Source organism: the organism of the source record quoted next (genome assembly GCF_019968955.1).
Source record: "MAG: Porospora cf. gigantea A chromosome Unknown PgA_NODE_350_length_21094_cov_337.478, whole genome shotgun sequence".
NCBI classification, from domain to species: domain Eukaryota; phylum Apicomplexa; class Conoidasida; order Eugregarinorida; family Porosporidae; genus Porospora; species Porospora cf. gigantea A.
In genome coordinates this window covers 1-21,094 of record NW_027151636.1, presented here as the reverse complement: position 1 = coordinate 21,094, position 21,094 = coordinate 1, and the positions used below count along the sequence as shown (strand labels likewise).

General features: G+C 54.1%; 14 protein-coding genes across 24 annotated transcripts; 6 read left to right on the top strand and 8 right to left on the bottom strand.

Moving 5' to 3' along the window:
- Positions 1-312: 312 nt before the first annotated feature.
- Positions 313-1,068, top strand: KVP18_003206 (uncharacterized protein; the record flags this gene model as incomplete). The annotated part of the gene is made up of 1 exon (XM_067954763.1): positions 313-1,068. The coding sequence occupies one exon, from the start codon at positions 313-315 to the stop codon at positions 1,066-1,068; it is 756 nt and encodes a 251-aa protein (XP_067809432.1).
- Positions 1,069-1,307: 239 nt separating this feature from the next.
- Positions 1,308-1,703, bottom strand: KVP18_003216 (uncharacterized protein; the record flags this gene model as incomplete). Its single annotated transcript, XM_067954783.1, has 1 exon — positions 1,308-1,703. One exon carries the CDS (start codon positions 1,701-1,703, stop codon positions 1,308-1,310), a length of 396 nt encoding a protein of 131 aa, XP_067809451.1.
- A 375-nt stretch (positions 1,704-2,078) lies between these two features.
- On the top strand, positions 2,079-3,632 carry KVP18_003213 (uncharacterized protein; the record flags this gene model as incomplete). The annotated part of the gene is made up of 1 exon (XM_067954778.1): positions 2,079-3,632. The coding sequence occupies one exon, from the start codon at positions 2,079-2,081 to the stop codon at positions 3,630-3,632; it is 1,554 nt and encodes a 517-aa protein (XP_067809446.1).
- A 4-nt stretch (positions 3,633-3,636) lies between these two features.
- Positions 3,637-4,580, bottom strand: KVP18_003214 (uncharacterized protein; the record flags this gene model as incomplete). 2 transcript variants are annotated; one of them, XM_067954780.1, is made up of 3 exons in its annotated part: positions 3,637-3,697; positions 3,726-4,147; positions 4,176-4,580. In XM_067954780.1, the coding sequence occupies 3 exons, from the start codon at positions 4,578-4,580 to the stop codon at positions 3,637-3,639; spliced, it is 888 nt and encodes a 295-aa protein (XP_067809448.1).
- Positions 4,581-4,607: 27 nt separating this feature from the next.
- On the bottom strand, positions 4,608-6,008 carry KVP18_003209 (uncharacterized protein; the record flags this gene model as incomplete). Of its 2 annotated transcripts, XM_067954770.1 has the most annotated exons (2): positions 4,608-5,731; positions 5,873-6,008. In XM_067954770.1, 2 exons carry the CDS (start codon positions 6,006-6,008, stop codon positions 4,608-4,610), a joined length of 1,260 nt encoding a protein of 419 aa, XP_067809439.1. The 2 variants fall into 2 exon arrangements, with proteins under 2 accessions (XP_067809439.1, XP_067809438.1); XM_067954769.1 differs by lacking the exon at positions 5,873-6,008 and having other exon boundaries at positions 4,608-5,708.
- Positions 6,009-6,081: 73 nt separating this feature from the next.
- Positions 6,082-7,332, top strand: KVP18_003215 (uncharacterized protein; the record flags this gene model as incomplete). 2 transcript variants are annotated; one of them, XM_067954782.1, is made up of 2 exons in its annotated part: positions 6,082-7,086; positions 7,113-7,115. In XM_067954782.1, the coding sequence occupies 2 exons, from the start codon at positions 6,082-6,084 to the stop codon at positions 7,113-7,115; spliced, it is 1,008 nt and encodes a 335-aa protein (XP_067809450.1). The 2 variants fall into 2 exon arrangements, with proteins under 2 accessions (XP_067809450.1, XP_067809449.1); XM_067954781.1 differs by having other exon boundaries at positions 6,082-7,332.
- On the bottom strand, positions 7,322-9,589 carry KVP18_005208 (uncharacterized protein; the record flags this gene model as incomplete). Its single annotated transcript, XM_067949600.1, has 5 exons — positions 7,322-8,083; positions 8,191-8,268; positions 8,295-8,935; positions 8,964-9,417; positions 9,446-9,589. The coding sequence occupies 5 exons, from the start codon at positions 9,587-9,589 to the stop codon at positions 7,322-7,324; spliced, it is 2,079 nt and encodes a 692-aa protein (XP_067809452.1).
- KVP18_003211 (uncharacterized protein) lies at positions 9,567-10,382 on the top strand (the record flags this gene model as incomplete). 2 transcript variants are annotated; one of them, XM_067954773.1, is made up of 1 exon in its annotated part: positions 9,567-10,382. In XM_067954773.1, one exon carries the CDS (start codon positions 9,567-9,569, stop codon positions 10,380-10,382), a length of 816 nt encoding a protein of 271 aa, XP_067809441.1. The 2 variants fall into 2 exon arrangements, with proteins under 2 accessions (XP_067809441.1, XP_067809442.1); XM_067954774.1 differs by having other exon boundaries at positions 9,798-10,382.
- A 111-nt stretch (positions 10,383-10,493) lies between these two features.
- KVP18_003204 (uncharacterized protein) lies at positions 10,494-11,147 on the top strand (the record flags this gene model as incomplete). Its single annotated transcript, XM_067954760.1, has 1 exon — positions 10,494-11,147. The coding sequence occupies one exon, from the start codon at positions 10,494-10,496 to the stop codon at positions 11,145-11,147; it is 654 nt and encodes a 217-aa protein (XP_067809429.1).
- Positions 11,148-11,330: 183 nt separating this feature from the next.
- KVP18_003207 (uncharacterized protein) lies at positions 11,331-13,691 on the top strand (the record flags this gene model as incomplete). Of its 3 annotated transcripts, XM_067954766.1 has the most annotated exons (2): positions 11,331-12,688; positions 12,716-13,691. In XM_067954766.1, 2 exons carry the CDS (start codon positions 11,331-11,333, stop codon positions 13,689-13,691), a joined length of 2,334 nt encoding a protein of 777 aa, XP_067809435.1. The 3 variants fall into 3 exon arrangements, with proteins under 3 accessions (XP_067809435.1, XP_067809433.1, XP_067809434.1); XM_067954764.1 differs by lacking the exon at positions 12,716-13,691 and having other exon boundaries at positions 11,331-12,692; XM_067954765.1 differs by lacking the exon at positions 11,331-12,688 and having other exon boundaries at positions 12,765-13,691.
- A 291-nt stretch (positions 13,692-13,982) lies between these two features.
- Positions 13,983-16,032, bottom strand: KVP18_003212 (uncharacterized protein; the record flags this gene model as incomplete). Of its 3 annotated transcripts, XM_067954777.1 has the most annotated exons (2): positions 13,983-14,790; positions 14,819-16,032. In XM_067954777.1, 2 exons carry the CDS (start codon positions 16,030-16,032, stop codon positions 13,983-13,985), a joined length of 2,022 nt encoding a protein of 673 aa, XP_067809445.1. The 3 variants fall into 3 exon arrangements, with proteins under 3 accessions (XP_067809445.1, XP_067809443.1, XP_067809444.1); XM_067954775.1 differs by lacking the exon at positions 14,819-16,032 and having other exon boundaries at positions 13,983-14,708; XM_067954776.1 differs by lacking the exon at positions 13,983-14,790 and having other exon boundaries at positions 14,815-16,032.
- Positions 16,033-16,057: 25 nt separating this feature from the next.
- On the bottom strand, positions 16,058-18,008 carry KVP18_003205 (uncharacterized protein; the record flags this gene model as incomplete). 2 transcript variants are annotated; one of them, XM_067954761.1, is made up of 3 exons in its annotated part: positions 16,058-17,505; positions 17,534-17,716; positions 17,744-18,008. In XM_067954761.1, 3 exons carry the CDS (start codon positions 18,006-18,008, stop codon positions 16,058-16,060), a joined length of 1,896 nt encoding a protein of 631 aa, XP_067809430.1. The 2 variants fall into 2 exon arrangements, with proteins under 2 accessions (XP_067809430.1, XP_067809431.1); XM_067954762.1 differs by lacking the exons at positions 17,534-17,716; positions 17,744-18,008 and having other exon boundaries at positions 16,058-17,470.
- A 48-nt stretch (positions 18,009-18,056) lies between these two features.
- KVP18_003210 (uncharacterized protein) lies at positions 18,057-19,397 on the bottom strand (the record flags this gene model as incomplete). Its single annotated transcript, XM_067954772.1, has 1 exon — positions 18,057-19,397. The coding sequence occupies one exon, from the start codon at positions 19,395-19,397 to the stop codon at positions 18,057-18,059; it is 1,341 nt and encodes a 446-aa protein (XP_067809440.1).
- A 55-nt stretch (positions 19,398-19,452) lies between these two features.
- On the bottom strand, positions 19,453-20,711 carry KVP18_003208 (uncharacterized protein; the record flags this gene model as incomplete). 2 transcript variants are annotated; one of them, XM_067954767.1, is made up of 3 exons in its annotated part: positions 19,453-19,891; positions 19,920-20,420; positions 20,449-20,711. In XM_067954767.1, 3 exons carry the CDS (start codon positions 20,709-20,711, stop codon positions 19,453-19,455), a joined length of 1,203 nt encoding a protein of 400 aa, XP_067809436.1. The 2 variants fall into 2 exon arrangements, with proteins under 2 accessions (XP_067809436.1, XP_067809437.1); XM_067954768.1 differs by lacking the exon at positions 19,453-19,891 and having other exon boundaries at positions 19,916-20,420.
- Positions 20,712-21,094: the final 383 nt, after the last annotated feature.

Below are 21,094 nucleotides of genomic sequence, written 5' to 3'. Positions count from 1 at the left end.
GAAGTGTTGGACAAACGTTCGACGTATTCGTAGTTTTTGAACGATGTTTGATGGAAGATTCGGGATTGATTTGCGAAACCACAGTGGCACATGCGATTTCTCTTCCTGTTTGTCCCTTTGGGGATGTGTCGGCAACATGCTCTGACCGCCGTGCTGGACCTGCCCGTATCAAATCTCGAGGCGAATAACATACCCAGCCCAAGTCACACACCCAGCCCAACAGAAGCACCCAGCCTACTCAAACGAATGCCCCAGTAATTGGTGCCCACACAACTAACTGTTTATTGTTGTAAATCAATATTACTGACTGCCATGCCATCCAAGTCGTCACCTAAAGAGACAATCGTTGAGCCTAAGGAAGCAACTGAGGATCGCTTGAGTGAAACACCCGCCGCTGTGAACCAGTCTGAAGCATCCGACGCAAAGCAGTCTGATGTGAAGGAAGCCGTTGTCAAGGGACCTGCTGTGGCACCGAACCCCGCTGTGGAGAAGAAACTACTAGCTAAGAAGAAGCTCGAAATCAAGATCAACAAAGCTCTCGTTACTCTGGAGACTGTGTCTCGGGAACGTGATGCCGACAAGCGTAACCTAGAGACTATTGACGCCGTACACGAGCAGAAGAAAGCCGATGCCGAAAGAGAGTTCATCGATAAGAGGAACAAGCTCCAGGAAAAGGTGGCGAAAACCCAAGAAAAGACCCTCGAAATTGGTGTAGAGGTCAATAATGTCAAGGTCGATACCTCGTCTGCCGCAGCTGATCAAGCCGCACAGGCTGACAAGAAACGCAAGCTTCTAACCAAGATGCAGACTTCCGAGCGCGATGTGCAAGGCCTCCAAAGCAAGCTCGCTGCCCTGGAGTCCAAGCACCAGAAGGAGCAGATGCAGCTGGACCTGAAGCATAAGAAGGCTCATGATAGTAAGGCTCAGACCGAGCGTAAGCGCGTTTCAAAGGAAATGAAGCTACAGCGCACGGTGGACGACCACCGTTTGAAAGCCGATGTGATCGACAAGCAGGTCGAGGCACTCCGAACGTCTTCTACGAAAGACGTGTCGAAAGCAAGTTCTTAGGGCTTCCAAAGAGTGCCAAGGGAAACTAAGGCGCCTGATTTGTTGAAACTTTATTTAATGATCGACGAATTTTCTTTTACTTTGACCTTTATTTAATGTCGGAATCCTTTTCCTCGACCACGCATCAATTAGGTCAGCACTTACCACGCATCAATTAGGTCAGCACTTACCACGCATCGATGAGGTCAGTACGATAAAAAAGTAGAATGGCTGTTTTACAGAAGCTTCTACTGGCTGTTTCACAGAAGCTTCTCCTCCGCTGTTGACAGGTCCCCCTCCCGAAAACGAACGCTCAGAGAGTTGACGCAATGCCGTTCGTTAGCTGCCGTGTGTCTTTCGCCGGAGAATACATGACCGAGGTGGCCACCGCATTTTGCGCACAGAATCTCTGTCCGCAGTCTGCCGGAAATTGATGGGTCGGCCTCGGTACGGACTGCACCTACGAAGCACTTGTCGAAGGACGGCCAGCCGCAGCCGGAATTGAACTTGGCCAGCGCTGAGTAGAGAGGATTGTCGCAAGCCCGACACACGAAGCAGCCGCCTTTGGGATAAAAGGCGTCGTACTCCCCAGTAAAAGGCTTCTCGGTGCCCTTTCCCCAGATGACGTCGTGCTCTTCTGGCGATAGCGGTTTCATTGCTAATTGATGCAATACTGCTGGTTGGTGACGCGCGCGTTGATGAAGGTGTTGGCCTTGACACTTCTTAGTTTTCGCTCTGATCGGTGTCTATTGGTATATGGGTGCACCCATATCGCTGTATCCCCGTTAGCATCCGTACTGTATGCAATGCATAGTGCGTCAAGCGCAACAGTTGATACACGGTGAGCGTTATTGTAACCGTCTATCAGCTGATACAGTTGAGAGTTGATACACGGTGAGCGTTATTGTAAGCGTCTACAGTTGAGAGTTGATACACGGTGAGCGTTATTGGTGCAGTTGAGAGTTGATACACAGCGGTCACATGGTTGGCTCAGTGAGCATAATCGCCTAAATTCTGTAATTCTTTGGCTAATGAGCAAAGCGCTCAATCAGCGGGTCCTCAGTCAACTGCAACGCGAGGCCCTAGCAGCGGATCAGCACGTATGGGGCTCTGAGACCAAGTCATTGCTGGACGAGAGATTCCCGACGGGGGTGTGTTGTATTGAAGTTGTGGAGCCCAAGCGGAGACCGCCTCTTATGGTGGTAGCTGCCGGCACCAGCGTGCTCTTTTACAACATACGAACGGAAGAGCTCTTGAGAGAGTATACTAAAATGAAGTACCCCGTGAGAGACATGGCCTTCCGTTGTGACGGACGACTAGCAGCGCTGGTGGACCAGGGCGGCATGTGCCGAATCCTTGAGACCAGCGGCTACAAAACGCTGAGGGACTACAAGAACAGACGCTGGAGTCCGACTAGCGTAGGGTTTGCGTCAAACTCCGCGCACATAGCAGTCGGCTTCTCCGACGGCGCAGTTCGCTTGTACAACATGACTGACGAGGAGCCGGTATTCACTAGCGAGGGGGTGCATTCTGACGCTATTGTGGAGGTGGCACCGATGCGTGATCATTCCGCATCCGTTTTCGCCTTTGCGTCGCGTGATGGCACTGCGAGTGTGTGGCGTTTGGATGACAGTGGCCTTGTTCTGATGTTCAAGATTGATGTGAAGGCCCCAATCCAGTCGATCTGTTTCACTGACGACAATCTCCACGTTGTAGTGGCGCATGAGACCAACATAAGCCTTTGGTCAGTCGAACAAGAGACAGAAGCAGGCAAGTTCAAGGTGCACCTCCAGGCAATCACACAAGTAAGGGCTGGACCCGCGCCTGATTTGATCTTCACATCGGCCTTGGATCATACTGCAAAGCTCATCCGTCTCCCGCCAACCTCAGAGCCGCGTCGGAAAAAGAGGAAGACTGAGGATGACCACGACGCCGAGGTTGTAGCTAGTGTGAAGGTAGAGGGGCCGCTGGCCGCCCTCGATGTAGGGCGGAACGGCACAACGCTAGCCCTGGGACTAGCCAACGGCCGGCTCCTGCTGAAGCAGAGAACTGACAGAGAGGCCTTACTAGTCTTAAACCCACCCCCCGCAGAGACTGACGACTCGGCCAGGCAATCTAAGAAACTGCACAAGGATGTGGAGGCGCTTCTCGCAGCTAACCTGAACCGACGTAGGTCTCGAAAGGTGGACAAGTTGATGAAGTCCTTCGAACATCGGGCAGCACTTGACTGCGTCTTGACCTCCGACATACTGGATAAGACACCGCTTCTGGTCGCGTTGCTGGACGAGCTCAATCAGAGGGGGGCACTCCAAGCCGCGCTGGGCTGTGACGATCTCCAACGGTTCGTGATGATATCTAGCTCAGTGCTAGACTTCGCTCACAAACCAGACGCTGTCGGAGAAGTGTTTTTTGAGACTCTCAGCCGGCTCATAGAAGTTAACAGCAGCTGGTTATCACGCGCCAAAGACCCCAACGTTCTGGTCTACCTCACAAAAGTCAAAGCTGTCATCAATAGTTTTATCGACGACCGAGATGCACTGCGCGAGCTGGAAGGCGCGCTGGAGTGCACGGTTGTACGTGACTGACTTGTCACATTTGAATAGCTTTCTCTGTCGCGACGTCCACGAACTCCCGGGTTAAATACTCACGACTGTATGGTATGATCAACCCCCACTCACCCCAACATTGCAGAGCCCGTTCCGATGAGAGCTCCAATCACCACATCCTCCACATGATGCCGGTAGTCAAACGTCCGAGACACTCCTACGAAGAGAGCTGGGAGCAAGGCCAGCATGCCTGCACACAATCTGCCCAGTAGCACGTTCTGGAGTCTTACCATGCGAGGCATGTTATGCACCACGTAGAAGGCCGTATAGATTGCAGAGGAAAATGCTGCCGTAGTGTGGCCACTGGGGAAACTTTTTCGCCCTTCCAGAACGATTGAATGGTCGGCAGCCTCGTCACAGACTGGGACGCCAGCGGTCGGATAGAAGGGCGGCTCGGACCCGTCGTAAGCTTTGTTAGGAAAACACCGTGAGAGAAAATCCGGGCGGGGTCGACCGTAATTGATTTTGATGACGGAAACGACCACCTCGGCTGCCTGAGTCTGATGCTGAACGCAATCTCACCGCAATCGCAAAGGTAAAACCCAACATCGAGTTCACAGCGTCGTTGACAACTGCAACGGCACTCCATCGCTCCCGAAGCCGGTGCCGCATGATAGAGTTGCATGTGAAGACCACGGCACCGAAGAGAACGCAGACCACGACCAGCATGAGCTCGTGATCCACAGTATTCGGCGTATAGGGAAAGGCGTACAGTGGCCAGTCCCTTGGTTGCACAATCCGAATGAAGGGTGGATAGACCTTACTCCATAACAGCCACAGCGCGACTAGGATGCCACGTACTAATAGCTCCACCGTTAGATTGGCTGGGAAGAGGTTCGGCTTCGAGATTTTGTCTCCCTGAATTCCAATAGCTGGTAACGAAGCCATGATTTTGGCCTTTTCGGGCAGCAACGTCTCAGCCAGCATAAATCACGATTCATTGTTTGGCACGAATCAACACGAGAACGGCAGGGGGGGGGACGACTCCAGCCTCGCCGTCAGCACCTCTACGCCTGTGTCTGTGACGAGCAGGGTGTGTTCGTACTGCGCGCTTCGCCGCCCATCACACGTGACTGCAGTCCACTCGTCAGGCCACAACTCGTCCTTGAACGTGCCCAGGTTGAGCATGGGCTCGATGGTGAATATATGGCCTGGGGCCATTATCCCCTTGGTCTTATTCCCGCGGTAGTGCGGTACGTTCGGCGCAGTGTGGAAAAGTTCGCCCACTCCGTGTCCGCAGTAGGTCTTCACGACTGACAGGTTGTGCTGTTGTGCTACGGCCTGGATGTGGTGGCCAAGATTCTTGTACAGAACTCCAGGCCTACACTCAGCGATGGCCTGCATCAGAGACTCGTACGTACCCTGCATTAAGCGGAGAGAGTCTTTGTCCACATCCCCCACAGCAACAGTCTCATTGAGGTCGCCATGAACGCCTTTATAGTAGACCGTGATGTCGAAGTTGATGATGTCACCTGCTTGCAGCGGCCTCAGGTCAGGGATTCCGTGGCAAACAACTTCGTTTACGGAACTGCAGAGGGACTTGGGGAAGTTGAAGTAGTTGAGTGGGCTGGGGTAGCCCCCCTGCCCTACTATGTACTCATGCACTGACTGGTCAATCTCGTCCGTAGTGATGCCCGGCTTGCACATCGAGTGTGCAAGGTCAAGGGCTTTGCGAGCAATCAGGCAGCACTCACGCATCCGAGACACAACATCCGGTGACTGCACACTGGGGAGTCTGGACTCGTCCTGCATTTCGCACACTGACACACCATTGACATGGTCGGCGTAGTCAGGCTTGGCGATGGAGTCTGGCACAACCCTTTGCGGAGTAACAGGCCAGGGTCGCAGCTGTCCAGTGAATTTGTACTTGGAAAAAAGCTCCAGGTGTGGGTCATTGACCCACGTGGCTCGATCCTCAGAATTGAAGCGCGGTAGGGTATCTTTGCCCAACGACAAATGCGAGAAGGCTAGAGACTTCTGAGAATGGAGTTTGAAGTTCGATTTGACTTCGCCGAACTGGTTAACCATAGACAGCATTTGACGGTATCGAGCCATTGCGTCTTGGGCCTTCTTGTGGACTGGATTGATTTTTAAAAAAGTGACAAATAATAATTTGTACACAATAAGTACAGCAGAATTGATTAAAAAAGTAATAAAAAATTAATATGTACATAATAAGTACAGTTGGGTACATAGCACCGCGTTTTTTATCGACTTACCGATCTTGTGCTCAACCCAACTACTCTTGAAACACTCCTGTCCGCAGAACCACGCATCGGGAAGATCGAGCTTAGCGCACGTTGGACACCGGAGGTCCCCAGAAGTCTCCTTCGTGCAACCTCTACACTCTTTCATACGAAATTGCCATTATCTCCTGCAAGACTGTTGAACTGCACACAACCATCTGATATGTAAACAGCTATTTCCTATGTTACCGACGACTGCCTTCTTGCAGATTGACCTCCAGGCTCGCTACCCTCGCAACGCTCTACTGCTGTCGGATCTCTTCTCGGTGCTTCGCCAAAGACCGCGACTGAACCTCCCAGCACCCAAACAATCCGACGACAGCCCAGTGTGCCTACCTGACCCCCAGGTACGCGTGTTCCGTATCGCCGCTCTGATGTATGTAGTCAATTGGACTCTCCTCCACTCGGGTAACTATGACCAACATGAACCGAGGGAGTTGTTCGCTTTGGCATGTGCGCTGTTGGGCTGGTACCGGCGACTCTATCCTCAGGGGCAGGTCGCGGTCACCGAGGCGTTGTCTGGTATTCCTGACACTGATATAGCTGAGGTCGTGCCGCTGGATACCAAGCCCAGTGAGTTCTTTTGGGACCTCGGCTTGATTGTGGGCGGAGAGGAAACGCGGTGCTCAGGCCTGCTACAGACTTGGCTGACCGCACTGGTTCAAAAACCGTTGCGTCTGCTGCTTCCCAGCACCCAGCTACATCTTCGGCCGCTGACCAACCAGGTGCCGGAGCACGGCGAGATCCCTGTTGACTTTTCAAAGCCCTTTATCGTACGCAAGGCGTGTACCTGGCCTGCGATGCAGAGTTGGGGGAGCTTGGAGTTCCTGTCCGATCAACCTGACCGTCTGGTCCCTGTGGAGATCGGGAGCACATACCTGGACGCTCGCTGGACTCAGCGCCTCATTACAGTTCGGGAGCTGCTGAATGACCATTGGACCCCAATGTGGGAGGGAAAGCAAGTGCCGCTTGCCTATCTGGCCCAGCATCCGCTACTCGACCAGTGGCCTCACCTTCAGCAGGACGTTTGTATGCCCCCGCCATGTCCGTTGAGCACTCTTCGACTCTTTTGGGCAGGCCCCGGCGGTACGGTAAGCCCACTTCACACTGATCCTCTGGAGAACTGCTTCGTGCAGGTCGTGGGAACCAAATACATGCGGATAATGCCTCCCTCTTCTGGCGACGCAGTGAGGGCGTTCAGTTCGTTTTTCAGTAATACTTCTTCTGTCAACGAGGACTTCCTGGATGGCCTGCGACCCGAAACGAGTCCAGAGAGTTTCAGTGCCGAGTTCACTGCCGCTCCTTTCTTGGAGACCTACGTGCATCCAGGGGACCTGCTTTTCTTCCCTCGAGGCTACTGGCACTACGTGAAGGCATGCCGGGGACAGCCCATCTGCATATCTATAAGCCACTGGTGGGAAGTTAATACATAAGGTGATATGGTTCATCCATTCCTTGACTCAAGCTGGATGCCATCGCGTCCAGCGTCGGTAGAGATGTGCGAGGCTGATTTGCGACATCCATGAACTTATCGTAAAGAAGTCGAATGATTTGGGACTTCTTTTTGTCCGCGGTATTAATGATGGTTAGGTCGTTTCGGATGGCGTCGATGGCGCTGCTTGTCTGCAGCATGTAGGCCTCATGGCCAGCGGCTGCACTGTCAAGGTTGATTCTCATGGTTTCCCGGATGCTGTCCAGGGCGCTCTCTATTTTTTGCGTGCGCCAAAACTGATTCTCGTCGTTGAGGATATCTCGCAGATAGAGCACATCGCTATTCAGCATAGTCATCCTCTCGTTCACATCAGTTTCCGTTGCTGCGAGCTTGTCTCGCAGAGAGTTGACCTCGTCCATACCGCATCTCGAAGAGATGTGCGCCATTAGTCCCTGGTGCAAAGCTTCCACCTCTGCCTTCGTAGCTTTTTGAGAAAGCGACTCTAGTAGCATTTTCTCAGCCTTGTCAAATTCGCCTCGACTGACGACACTCCCTTCGCCCTTCAATCCAACATGGTGCTGAATCTCGTCGGTTTTGCGTTCAAGGTCCGATAGTGTCTTTGATACCACTTCTGCCTTCTCGAACACCTGTCTCAACAGGAATGTCAGGCGAGACGTGCTCAGTAATGGTTCGTTCCAGAGAGACTCGTCGGGAACATCCTGAATCCCGGGGTCGCAGCTGTTCGCGTTATCCTGTTGACAATTTCCCATTGCTATTTCTGTCACGGTCAGATAAAGCGCGTGAAGGGTTCACAGGCACTTCGACAAAGGACTGCGTGACGGCCAGTCATGGTACTTACGCGGAAGGAGGCTACCCTCTGCAAGCATTCTCGAACCAGCATCTCGGCCGAGGCGTCAACTCCGAACTCACCGAAGGCCTGTTATGGAGAAATAGACACCTCACGACTTCTTGGCGCATTCGATAATAGTACTCTGCAGCATCCTCATCCGAGAGAACCACGGTGTCACGCGACGCGCTGACCAGTCTACGAAGGGACTCAACGGATCCAGGAAAGACGTCCCTAAGGTTGCGGAGAAGCGCGAGGAGGTCTCCGCCTTCCGCGGCGTGTTTTGAGCTCGTGCAGCGGCACTCGCAGAAGTCTCTGACGGGCTCCAGCTCTGCAAGGCTCCGGTATGCATCTTGGTGACAATTTATACACGCGTCTCCAGCTCGGACGATCAGCAGAAACTCCTTGGTTCGAGAATCGCATACGTCACACAGACACCGAAAGCCATACGATAGGGACGGGTCCCACAACCCACCTTCATCAACGATCGGCCGGTAGCGAATCGTGAGTTCTTCACCGGCTCGCAGCTTCTTCGTAGTGACGCCTATCACAGGACAGCTGTGTGGAGTCCCTTTGGGGAGACTGAGCATGTCCCATCCAGTGTTGACGAAGTCATGGTGAGTGGTGGGTCTGCAGCTGTGGTTGCAGAGACTTAGACCCGGGTACAGCCCCAATCCACAAGGACGACAACGGCCATCCATCAGCAAAAAGGCATTGTTCTGGATTACTCCTATACAACGGTCGAAGGTGCTGAGGTCTGATTGTCTTGCAGACACGGCACTTACCTAGACACGGAGTTCCAGTTCTCGTCGCCCAGACGCTGTGCAGCTGATGAGACAACTGCAGAAGCTCCTCTCGACCCGCTACCCAGGGCACGTCGCCACCGGAGAGTGTGCTGACTTGGTCTGCCACACTGAGACGGTTGAAATCCCTCCAAGTGCGCCCGGTCGACGTCTCTGTGCCAATCTGGGCAAAACCCTGAGCACCAAGCAACAACAGCAGCCGAAAGGTCAAACGAGCCGTTTTCGGCATGCCGCTGGCCCCGAATGCCCGAACAAAGCGCAAGAAACGACACTCTCGTCGGTGTAGCGCTGCCCAATCTCGAGCGCGGCACTCGCCGCTGCAGTAGGCTATCTGTCGACAGCCGGAACACGTGTAGCAGCCGGCCTCTACCACACACCAGGCACAGAGATTAGGGTCGTCCACAATGAAAGTCGCAGGCTCAAACACGAATTGTGTCTGAGTTTCTACTGCTATGCGCGCTCACGGATTCCATATCGTGCGCCGCGAAGACTCCGCGGCCCTTAGAAGGCGCGTCAAGGATGTTCACCTGGCTCATCACCCCACAAGTATGGTCGTTTTCGTTGTTTTCGTACAATTCCGTAAGGATGAAAAGACTGAACGCACTCATTCTAATTGTAACCAGCAGCGCAGGATTCCCTGGCTGGTATTCGTCGTCGGATGGCGTCTGTCGCCTTTTGAAGCGAAGTCCACAGCTTGCAAGTCTTGAATATCCAGACGCCGTGGTTGTCCCAGAATCCGTGGGCTTATGTCTTGACTCGGCGCCTGCCGCTGCAGGCGTCCCGCCGGACATTTCGATCCAATGCACGAAACTGGCTATGTCGAGCGCCGTAAATATCTGCGAAAGGGAGCGACGAGTAGCTACGCCTAGTTGCGTGTTGGAGAATTGGCACCACGCCGAGGGCGTCCCTTGCACGTTCGTCTGCGTACGACAGGGCAGTGATGAGTGGGTGGACTGTCTTCAGGGGCATGTTCAGCCCATATACGATAGCAGCACATCAACTTCGAAGACGACTTATGAATCGACCACGAAGCCTCGCAAACCATCGAAAACCGTACCAGTGGTGCTGTCAAGCGGTGCTGCGGCCGCTGGTGTGGCTGGCGCGTTCACCATCTACTACGGCGCCGGTGACCAGACATCCAGAGCGAACATGGCAGGTAACTCGCCTAACGCCAACGCCGCCGCAGGCAATGCGATGGATTACGGCGATTTGGAAAATATTGGGGCCAAGTTTGAGACCTCTCCCGAGGAGGAGGAGGACGACGTGAAAATCGCTCGTGGATTTTCTCAGGAACTGGGGCATGAAATGTCACAAGAACTGCAGGATGAGGTGGCTGAGATGGGTATGAGTAAGACCGAGCATAAGATTATGGGCGCCATAGAGTTGCTCCTGGATGATTAAGTTTAGGACCGCAAGCTTGTAGCCCTCTTTTTTTTTCATCGAGTCACTCTCGAGGATTTAAGCATTCTTTTCATTTTCGTTGTAATCTATCGAATTTCAGCATTTTCCGGGATGGCACACAATGACCTAGAGCTAGCTGATCTCCGTGAGAGGGTTGCCGATAAACTTCATGAGATTCTTACGAGCGAGACGGCTCGGGTTTGGGGTCTTAGCGTCACGCGGGTGAAGTTAGAGGAGGAGCTGGGCCTTGAGAAGGATTTCTTGCTCAAGCAGGGCAACCAGGTGTTTATGGTGGAACTGCAGAAGCGTGTTGAGGAACTGAAGGCTGATGGAGCAAAGAAACCGTCAAAGCCACCCAAGCCGCCAGCAAAGAAGCGGAAGGTGTCAGTGAAGGAGCCCGACAGTTCCTTTGAAGGTAGCTCATCCGAGTCTACGATCAGCAGCAGTTCTAGCTCTGAGAGCGAGCGACCACGAAGGAAGCGAGGACGAACGAGTGTTAAAAACGCCCAGCGCAAATCGATGACCAAGGCTAAGTTTCTTGCCGGTGCGGAGCACTACGATTGCAGCGTCGGCACTCTTGAGTTCAAAGTGGCACCAAAGCAGTTCAGGACTGGCAGTTGCGGCTGGAGCTACAACAACAAGGTTGATTTGCAAGTGAACGGGAAGGTGGTTAAGGCTCAACTCGGGCTCAATGTAACGGTCATTGGGAGCCAGGCGTGGAAGGATGGCAAAGAAAGCAAGGTCGCATCATCGGAGGAGGACTAAGTGAAGTTATCCTGCGAATATTGACGCTTATGTAGTAAAATGGGAAACAGGACAATCAGGTATGTAAAGTTTGCTAGGTCGTGGGAAGTCAGTTAGGGTGCGAGGTATGTGGAACTCTTGGACAAGCTCGCACCACCAACCGACCCACAACAGCCTATTTTTAAATTCTGAGTTTTACCGTAGATGACTGGCGATGTCTACTCTCTCTCTCCTCCGGGGTTGAATGCCCGGCAGAAAAAGCACCTGAAGCGTAAGCAGAATCTCAAGGAGAAGAAGGCACGAGAGAAGGAGGACGCAGGCCTCTGGCCGGAGGACGTGCACAAACCAGAGCGTGAAGCGCTGCTGAGCTCATTCCAAGCTGCCCTGGCTGAAGTCCCCCGCTTGGGCACCTTGCCTGCTGTCGAGGCTATCGCCCTGGCCAACGACACAGACCGAAGGATTGGCACTCTCGAGAAAGTCATGATGGAGTCCATTGCAGTCGAGGAGGCGAAGAACGAGCGTCCTCCTCGCGGTGAGACCAAGGAGGCGCTTGGTGATCGCATCAAGGCCCTCATATCGAAAAGAGAGCGCGACGAGGTCTCGCTGAATTCTCTGTTGAGAGTCTATGGTGTGTGCCTGTGTTGGGAAGGGCTGAAGCAGTACAAAAGCTCGATCGCCGCTCTTACCGCTGCGTGCACTGAGCTTAGACAGGGTAACCAGAGCGCCATCGACGCCGCAAACCGTTTCCGTGCTCGCGAGGAACTACTCGGTCGTGTGAACGACTTGCTCCAAGCCAAGGAGATGGACCCTATTGATTTAGAAGATCTCATTTCAGTTAACGTGGATGTTACGGTTGAAGGGGTGAATTTGCTGTTCGTCCCGCCCAATAGCTTGCAACGCAGGATCTCCCAGCTGTACAGTGTCATCGTCGAGAGACCTAGAGGGCGCCAGGCTCGGGGGACCAGTCTGGTACAGGTCCACGGAGAGGAGAGTGCCGTGGCAGGCGTGATGGCCTTCCTGAAGAAGTGCGACTGGACCTGCGGCGGGAAGGCCAGCCAGGAGGTACATCGACGACTTATAGGAGCCATTGTTGGCAGAGGCGGCAGTGGTATTCGAGCGATAGAGGAGGAAACCAGGTGTATCCTTCGTATGGATGAGACACATCTCAAGATTTACGGGGAGCCCTCCAATGTGGATGCCGTTCTGAAGAAGATTGACACCATCCGAAGCGACAACGAGCAGGCAGCCTTCGTCACTGCTGACGTGCTGGTGCCGTCCAGCATCGCACGATATATTCAGCGCTACAGCCTCTCGGAGCTCCGCGACCTGTACTCCAAATGTCAGGGCGCCAGCATTCGCGTAGTGCTGCAGGGCTCGGACAACCAAGGTCATCTGGTGGTCCGCGCGAGAGTAGACGACTGTGCCACGCTGGAGGCTGATGTGAAGAAGCTGATTGCTGGCCTGTCCTTCGTCGAGCTGCCAGCGACGGGACGAGCTGTGGGTCGTGTTTTCGGAGCAATGAGCCCACGTCGCGTCCTCGCGAAGGAAATCCGTTTGACAGAGTGAGTCTCGGGATCTGCGGCAATCAGGCGCACTCCCGCTGAGGAGTTCTCTCGCATAATCGAAACCTCGAGTTTGATGGTTAACCGTGTAGGTTTTCGAGTGGAAGACAGCGAAACCTGTGCCCTTCAAGTCTGCGGTGCCACTTCTGTGGTGGAGGGCTTGCGGCCTAAGCTGCAGGAGCTTCTAATGAAAGCGGGTTATGTAGACAGCCAACTTATCATTTCTCGGTTAGAGTACCGGTGCATCGGCGATGACTCTCTTTCACTCATCTCGGCCGAGACTGCTGCTCGTGTATTTTACCAGATCGGTAACAGAGATTCCGTTACCATCGGAATTCGTGGCAGTGATGAACAGAAGGCCGCAGCTGAGATCATGCTGAAGGAGACCGTGGCGAAAATGGCTCAGATCGAGGAGGTCACTGTGGAAAGCGAAGCTGTTATGAGAAGCATTCGGCGTAACCGGTTCGAGGTCCTCCAACAGTGGCAGGACCTTTACGGGGTACTGATTAATGCGCGTGACGAGGTTCTGGAGATTTCTGGAAGTGGGTTTGCAGTGGCGGATGCGAAAGAAGGCATCCTTCAGTTCATTGAGGAAACTGCAGAGCACGAGAATTCCTTGGTGACCGAATCTATAACCATACCTAGAGCCAGTGTCGGCCTGGTCGTCGGTAGAGGAGGCGCTACCATCCAGAACATTCGAACTACCTCGGGAGTGGACTCTATCGACATTAATGATACTGACGACCAGTCCACAAATGTCTCCGTAACTGTAATTGGAAACAGCACAGGGCTTATTCTGGCCAAGAAGATGATCGAGCAGGCCACAGGTCCACGGGCCCCCGCGCCTAACCGGAGCGCTGGCCGTGGCCGTGGCGCTCCTCGCGTCTCGAAGCCTGCGCCTCGGAAGGACCCCGAGGACACCCCCAACCTCGAGGCGGACTTCCCCTCGCTGGATAGTCATCTGGAGAACTTACCGTCGACCTCCTTCTGGAGATCTGCGTAAAGTGGGCAGTGTATGTAATCCTACTCAGTGATCAGATTTCGACTCTTTACACAAATCCAGGCAATCGAGCTTTGAGCTGCGTGCTTATCGTTGGGTTGCGTATCGAAAATGTTCCGTGTCGATCGAAATGAAACCGAGTTCCCAATGTTCTAAAGCGAAACACTCTCACAGACGGAGTCGTGGAGCAGAAGGGTAGTCCTCTGTTGGCCTTGGACCAGCCGTGCCTTCTGATAGCACGAAGCTTCCGAGTCGGCTTCGGAAGGCTCCGCCTCAATCTGCATCATTCTGAACTTAGTTGCTCACGTCCATCATTATATGGTCGAGACGGCTGCGAAGCTGCGCTATTTCGCTTAGGACCTCGTCCTGGTCCGACTGCCGCTTGCTCGGATCCCTCGTGTTTAACCCCTTTTGGGGCGGGTTGAACTTCGGATACTCCGTTTGGCGCTCGCCGCTGTTGGATGACGGGCGGCGGCCTCTAGGCGCATGTGGTGGGTTAAAACTGAGGGCGGCGCTAGTCAGCGTCTTGGTGGTGCTGAGCGCGGACGCTTTCTGTGGCGGGACTGGCTTCGATAATTCTACCCAGAGGTTCTTCAAACAGTTCCCAGCCTGCTGTTCTGCGCCCTTAATCGCCTTCCTGGCCATACGACGCTTGAATAGCTGGAGATCCTCCGGCATGTCAGACGAGGTCTGCCGCTCAGAGGTGTCGAATCTCATGGATGGTATCTCTTTAAAGCTGGGATCTGTGTAGACAACACCAGGAGGGTTGCCGTGCAGCAACTCCTCGTCGATGCTGTCAACAGAAACCGCGTAGAGAGCCGGGGGGTATGTTGCAGTGGGATTCAACCTCGTCAGCAGGGCCTTTAGAGGGTCTTGGGTGTCTATAAATGATCGTATGGGCAGCGTAGGTATCACCGATAGAGGATGAACTTCGCGACCACCCTTCTGACCAAGTAGTCTGCCGAATGGCAGATTGGGTATGGAGACGGGCGCCGGTTTATTGGTTTCTCGTTCTGGCATCCGTGCTGGCTCAACAAGGCTGCACTTGGCCTCCGCTTCTCGGCGTCTCAGCTGTTTCTCTTTCGACGCTAGATCCAAATCCCTGCTTGCTCACACACCCACATTCTCACCTCTGTCGGAGCTCTTCCAACTGCTTTGAGGTAGACATCCGAGTCGCCTTAAGAGCACCCTCGAGTCTCAAAACCTCCTCGTCTCCACGAATACGTTCCTGCTTCATTTTCCGCTCGAATTCGTCCCTTTGCTCCGCAATCTCTCTCTCCAAGAGTCGCACCTTGCACTCCAGCCGCTCAGACTGATTCAAAGCCTGGGTCTTTTCTTCCTCCAGCAATGATATTTGGAGGTGGTCGGCCTTCGACTGGTCCCCTTCCAGGCATTGCTGTCTCCATTGGTCTCTAATGGCGCGCATTTCTTCTTGGAACTTCTCTCGTGCGATTTCAATACTCTTATGACCTGCCTTCAGCTCCGCTTCAAGTTCTTCCATTTGTGACTTTTTCACTAACGCTAACTCCGCTGCATTTAAAGCCTTCTCTCTGTCCAATCGCGCTCTCTCAGCCTGAAGCGCCTCCTCTTCGGCAGTTCGTTTCAGTCGCAATGCTGCTTCGTGGTCATTTCTCTCCTTTCGAATGCGCTCAGACTCCTTTTGGTGCTGAATATTCAGTCTGGCGTCTTCGACGGCGATCCGCTGCCGCTCCAGTGCGAGTTCATGCTCGATACGAGACCGTTTAGCCGTCTCCTCCTCTGCTTTCAATCGAGCTCGTTTCTCTGCCTCTCTCGCCTCTTCCTTCGCTTTCAATCTAGCTCGTTTCTCCGTTTCCATCGCCTCATGCTCTGCTTTCAATCGAGCTCGTTTCTCCGTGTCCATCGCCTCACGTTCTGCTTTCAATCTAGCTCGTTTCTCCGTTTCCATCGCCTCATGTTCTGCTATCAATCTAGCTCGTTTCTCCGTTTCCATCGCCTCCTGTTCTGCTTTCAATCGAGCTCGTTTCTCCGTTTCTATCGCCTCATGTTCTGCTTTCAATCGAGCTCGTTTCTCCATTTCCATCGCCTCTTCCTCCAGCTTGGAGCCTAAATCTCGCGCTTCAAGGCTGCTAGATTTTTCCAGGTTTGCTTTGGGAGTCACTTGTCCCCTTAGCTTCGCAATCTCCTGGAGGCTAGATTTGCCTGCCTCGTGCGATTCGTCTGACAAATCAAAGCTAGACCCAGAGTCGGACTCCCAGTGCGATCCCGTCGCCATTTTCACCTGCGTCGAATTGACTGCCCCTCCCTCCGTCTGGTTTCCAGATTTCTTAGACTTCTTTTTCTTCCTCTTGAAGGGGTTGAACATTCACAAATGCAAAGTATTGACTAGTTCATGACACCCGAATAATTAAAGTCTTCTGAGACGAGACCCGGCCCGTGGCTAGAATGAACCCGACAGTGGCATCCACGCTCACAGGGCGGCCACCCACGGTCACGGTGCTCCCGGCGCGGATATGCTCCTCCACCAACTTCTTCACTGGTGTTGACACAGCGACGTGCTGCACTGTCAGCTGGCTAAGGGGCACACCGGTGTGTCCGACAACGACACGGGTCTTGAATTCCTGCTGGGCTGGCGGTGGGGAGTACAGGCATGCGAGCAACTCCTGCGGGAGCAATAGTCGGTGGGTGCGCCGCGCCTGTGCTACAGTCAACGCCGTGCGTCCCTTCTCAGACAGGTAGATAATGAAGGCGTCTGGCATTCCGTCGTCGCTGAGGAACAGGGTCTGGAGGAAGCTGAACCCCGGAACGTCTCCGCTGCGGGTTGCTTGAAGGCAGGATAGTGATTCCAACTTACGGTACTCAGCGAACACTGAGTCTGGTGGGATGACCAGCGGTTTGGCGAACGCGACGTCAACTCGCATCATTCCGTTGGCGTCATTTAACTTACACCATGAGAGGTCCCAGTCGCACCGCTGGAGACTGTTGAAGACGTCAGAGAAAGACCCTTCAAGAGATGACATCACCGTCATCGTCTTGGGTTCCACCGCATACATGGCACCAGAGGCCTCCTTGACAAGTGCGGTGTCCTGCATGGCGTTAATTTGGGCGTCAACCACCCGCCCCCGCCCCTTCAACCGCCAGTTGCCGTCCAGATCGCCCAGGCCCCCCGATGCCGTGCCAAAGAGGCCGTCATTAATGACGGTGATCGATTGAATCTGTAGGGGCATGTCAAGCGTGAATAGTTGCTTCGTGCCTCTTGCCAAGCAGAGAGGGCAGCCAGCGGGCAGGAACATCTGAGGTCCCTCCTCATCTAAACGCAGGATGTCTCCCTCCCGCGTTCCAAGGTACATGTCGCCCGTACCATCGATGTACGCTGCGGTGGCCTTCCCCTTTGTGGTGTACTTGGTTTGGGTGACGAAGGGCTTATCTTCCGCGAGCCTGGCGAGAAGTACCGTTTCATCAGCACAGACGACCAACGAGCACCTATTCCTGAAGCAAAGCGCATGCACCACGCCTTGAACCTCGTGAATGTTGACGCCTTCCAGCTGACGGCTGGAGGGTCGGGTATCTATGTAGCCTGTGAGCACAGTCCCATCTAGCATTCCAATGGCTACGTACAGCGTTTCGCCGTCCAGGAGACAGCCCAGAGACCAGAAGTACTGCCCCTCCTGCGAGGGGATCTGGAAACTGCCTTTCACCCTGAATGCAGTGTCACAAATCAACAGACAGTTGTCCAGCCCCAGACTCAGAACTGTCCCGTTGTGGGGGCCTGACAGGGTACGCACTGCATCTTTGTGGCGCATCTCCGACAGGAACGGAGGAAGAACTCCCACCGCATCTGTGTGTGGATTTGGAGGCTGGCTTACTTTCGGGGGCGGGAATCAGCAGCTGGTTTTCGATCAGCTCCGCGTTCAACGCTCTGGCAGTAGCCCGATCGAAATGCTCTGGCAACGCCACGGACACCCACTGGTCCAAGTCGAAGCTCACGCGGCCGAGCCGCCAGAGATACACCATCCCAGTGTTGTCGCCTGCTATAATGCAGAAGAAGGCTGGTTGAAGTGGTTCTGTCTACCCACTCGTATCGTCGCCGTTGATCACTACGAAGTCGTTCAGTCTGTGGAAACCAGCACTCATCACGGTCACTACGGCTGACCCTCTCCACAATCGCAGAAACGAGTCGTGGCTGCTGGTCACCATGTACTCAATGCCTCCCACTGACACAACCCGAATCTGGCTCACTCCAGAGCAGTGTCCGTACGGCACCGCAGGACTATCGTTGTGACAGTGTGGACAGAGGATAGGGCTCAAGAGTGACGGTTGTAAGAGCGATATCTGAACCATTTATGTTAATCCTATATATTCACAACAGCACGTTCATGCCGTCAGCATTCAGAGCATTCCATACGCCTTCACCGCGTCGGCCACCTTCAGGAAGCCGGCGATATTAGCACCCGTCTGCAAGTCGTCCTCGTTCTGGACGTACTTCTTCGCGTTGTCCACGCATTCCGTAAAGATGTGCTTCATTATACACTTCAGCTTCTCGTCGACCTCAGCGCGCGTCCAAGACAGCCGTAGTGAATTCTGGCTCATCTCAAGTCCTGACACGGCAACTCCACCCGCATTCGCAGCCTTCGCGGGGCACAGAACGATCCCGTTCTGCTTGACGATGTCCACGGCCTCGTTAGTCGTAGGCATGTTTGCACCTTCAACAATGATGCGGCATTTATTCAGCACCAGCTTCTGAGCATCGACGACGTCGATTTCATTCTGCGTCGCGCAGGGGAAAGCCACATCGCAGGCGACATCCCAAGGTCGCTGGCCGCTGACGAACTTGGCAGACGACGAGTGCTCGCAGTAGTCAGAGATGCGTCCTCTCTTCTCGTTCTTAATCTTCATCACCACAGCCAGCTGCTCTCGTGTGAATCCCTCTGCCTCGATAACGTACCCCGACGAGTCAGAGAGTGTGAGCGGAATAGCGCCTAGGTCAAGAAGCTTTTCGCAGCAGTACTGGGCCACGTTGCCGCTTCCTGAGATAGTGCACTTCAGACCTTCCAGGCTCTTTCCCTTGGACTCGAACCAGTTCTGGGCGAAATAAACAGCTCCATAGCCCGTGGCCTCAGGCCGAATCAGTGAACCTCCGTAGCTGGGCCCCTTACCTGTGAGCACCCCCTCGAAAGCATTCCTCAACCGCTTGTATTGGCCGAACAGGTAGCCGATCTCCCGACCACCCACGCCGATGTCGCCGGCAGGGACGTCGGTGTCGGGTCCAATATGGCGTTGCAGCTCAGTCATGAAGGACTGGCAGAAACGCATTACCTCGCTGTCGCTCTTTCCCTTTGGGTCGAAATCAGATCCGCCCTTTCCACCGCCCATGGGAAGGCTGGTCAACGCGTTTTTGAAAATCTGCTCGAATCCGAGGAACTTCACAACGGAAAGAGTTACAGTGGGGTGGAATCGAAGACCCCCCTTGTAGGGGCCAATGGCAGAGCTGTACTGCACCCTGTATCCCTTGTTGACGTGGATGTTACCAGCATCGTCGTACCAAGGAACCCGGAAGAGAATACAGCGCTCTGGCTCTGCGATCAAGCGTAGCACATTGAGATAATTAGGCTGCTGATCAAACAGAGGTTGCAGAGAGCGGCAAACCTCTTCAAAGGCTTGGTTGAACTCTGGTTCGTTAGAGTTGTGTTTGCTAATGATCTCGATCAACTGCTCAGCGTTGGAGGCCATGGTTGCTATTTTGTGTATATACGTAGCACAGGTCAGAACAGGAACATGCCCCACACTAGCCGAGTTTGTAGTTCTCTGGCCCTTCAAGATCGCGGTTGGTGCCTTGGTCCTTTTGATCAGCGCGCGTATACTTCTGCATGAGCGCTGCCATCCGCTCCAAGTGTACCTTCGACGGCCCCTGGGGCTCCGGCGCCGCTTCTGGGGAGGCTGGCTCCGCGGCCGGCCGTGGCCTAGGCTGGCTCCTCGTCGGGTCTCGTTTCCTAGGTTCGACTGCCGTTGCCTTTTGGCGCTCACGACGGCGATATTCAACCAGCAGATCACCTTCAGTTCGTGCTTTTTTATGATGGTGTTCAGCTGTCTCAGCGAGGCGCTTAATTATCACCAGGCCCAGATCGACAATATCTTCTTGTCCATCGTCGAAACACACCACGACAGAAACCCTTCCAGGACTCGTCGCATCCACCGTATCCACGGATCCGTCCTTCCAACGCCCACTGTGTCATCGCAAACCAGGAGCCTCACTCAGTGCAGGCGCATACGCGTGCGTCCTTGGAGAATCGGTCCAGACCCCGTTTGTTCTGTACTTTTCGTTTCCTGTGCTCATCCAGCGTCAGCAACTGCGTGCCATACAGCTGCTTAACCTTCACAGGCAGCCGTGGCAGAGGCTGTCCGGCGTGGCGTGCCTCTGCCAAGAGTAGTTCTGCAAACTCGCCAATGGTTGTAACTGCTTTGTCGTGGCCAGGTTGGAATTCCTGGTCGTCCAGCAAGTAGGGTTCGTACCAGGCCCATAGCTTCTCAGCAGGGAGCACATACCGAAGCAACAGTAGTCCTGTCGCCCGAACGAATGCGTTCACGCTCTCAACCAGGTTCAGCACCTGCTGCTCGGAAGGCCTCATGGTCATCAGCTTGTAGAGGCAGCACGAGAAAGTAGACGGTGCGGCCCGAGACCCCGCCACGTAGGGCTCCGCGTCGTAGGCGTAGGTCTCGATCTCGGCGACGATCTGCTCGACGGTTGGAAGAGCGCTGCGTAAGGCTTTCTGCGATCACTCACAATAGCGACCTGTAATACTCGGACGCCAGGATGCGCTCCCGCAGCAGCCCACTGACGTTGAACGTCGTGTCGTTCGTCATTTCTAACGAGAGTCCCGCGTGAGTGGGGTCGGGACGGGCCATACGAGCCAGCGCGTTAACGCTGTTCTTGTATTTTCTGCAAAGCTTGCACTTCAGGTCCGGCTTGTCGTGCACTTTGCACTGCAGAATCAAATCTTGGGGTTCCTCGGTAGCCACCCACAGTGGAGGTTCGGAGGGCCACATGACGTATCTCCTACCAGCGAGCGTATCTCTCAGTCTCCCCTACCAGAGAGACAGAACGGATGGGGATAATTCGCCTTTTAAACGCTTGACAGAACCATGGGTCACGGAGCTTCTAGGTATAAGAAGGCGCACTCGCGTATGCGCTGGAAGGTAAGTCAACCAGCCGTTGTATCAATCTCATTTTGTCCCAGCACAAGAAGAAGCGTACCCGTCGGCTTCAACGCAAGAGACGAAAGATGCGCCAGCGATCGCGATGAGTTGACGTGTAGTGACCCTAACTGGCTCCAACTCCCCCTTATTATGCTGCACTTGGGCGTTCAGTTCTCTTTGGCACCTGCTTCAGAGTTGCAAAACACCCTATATCGTCGAGCTAGAATTACCGG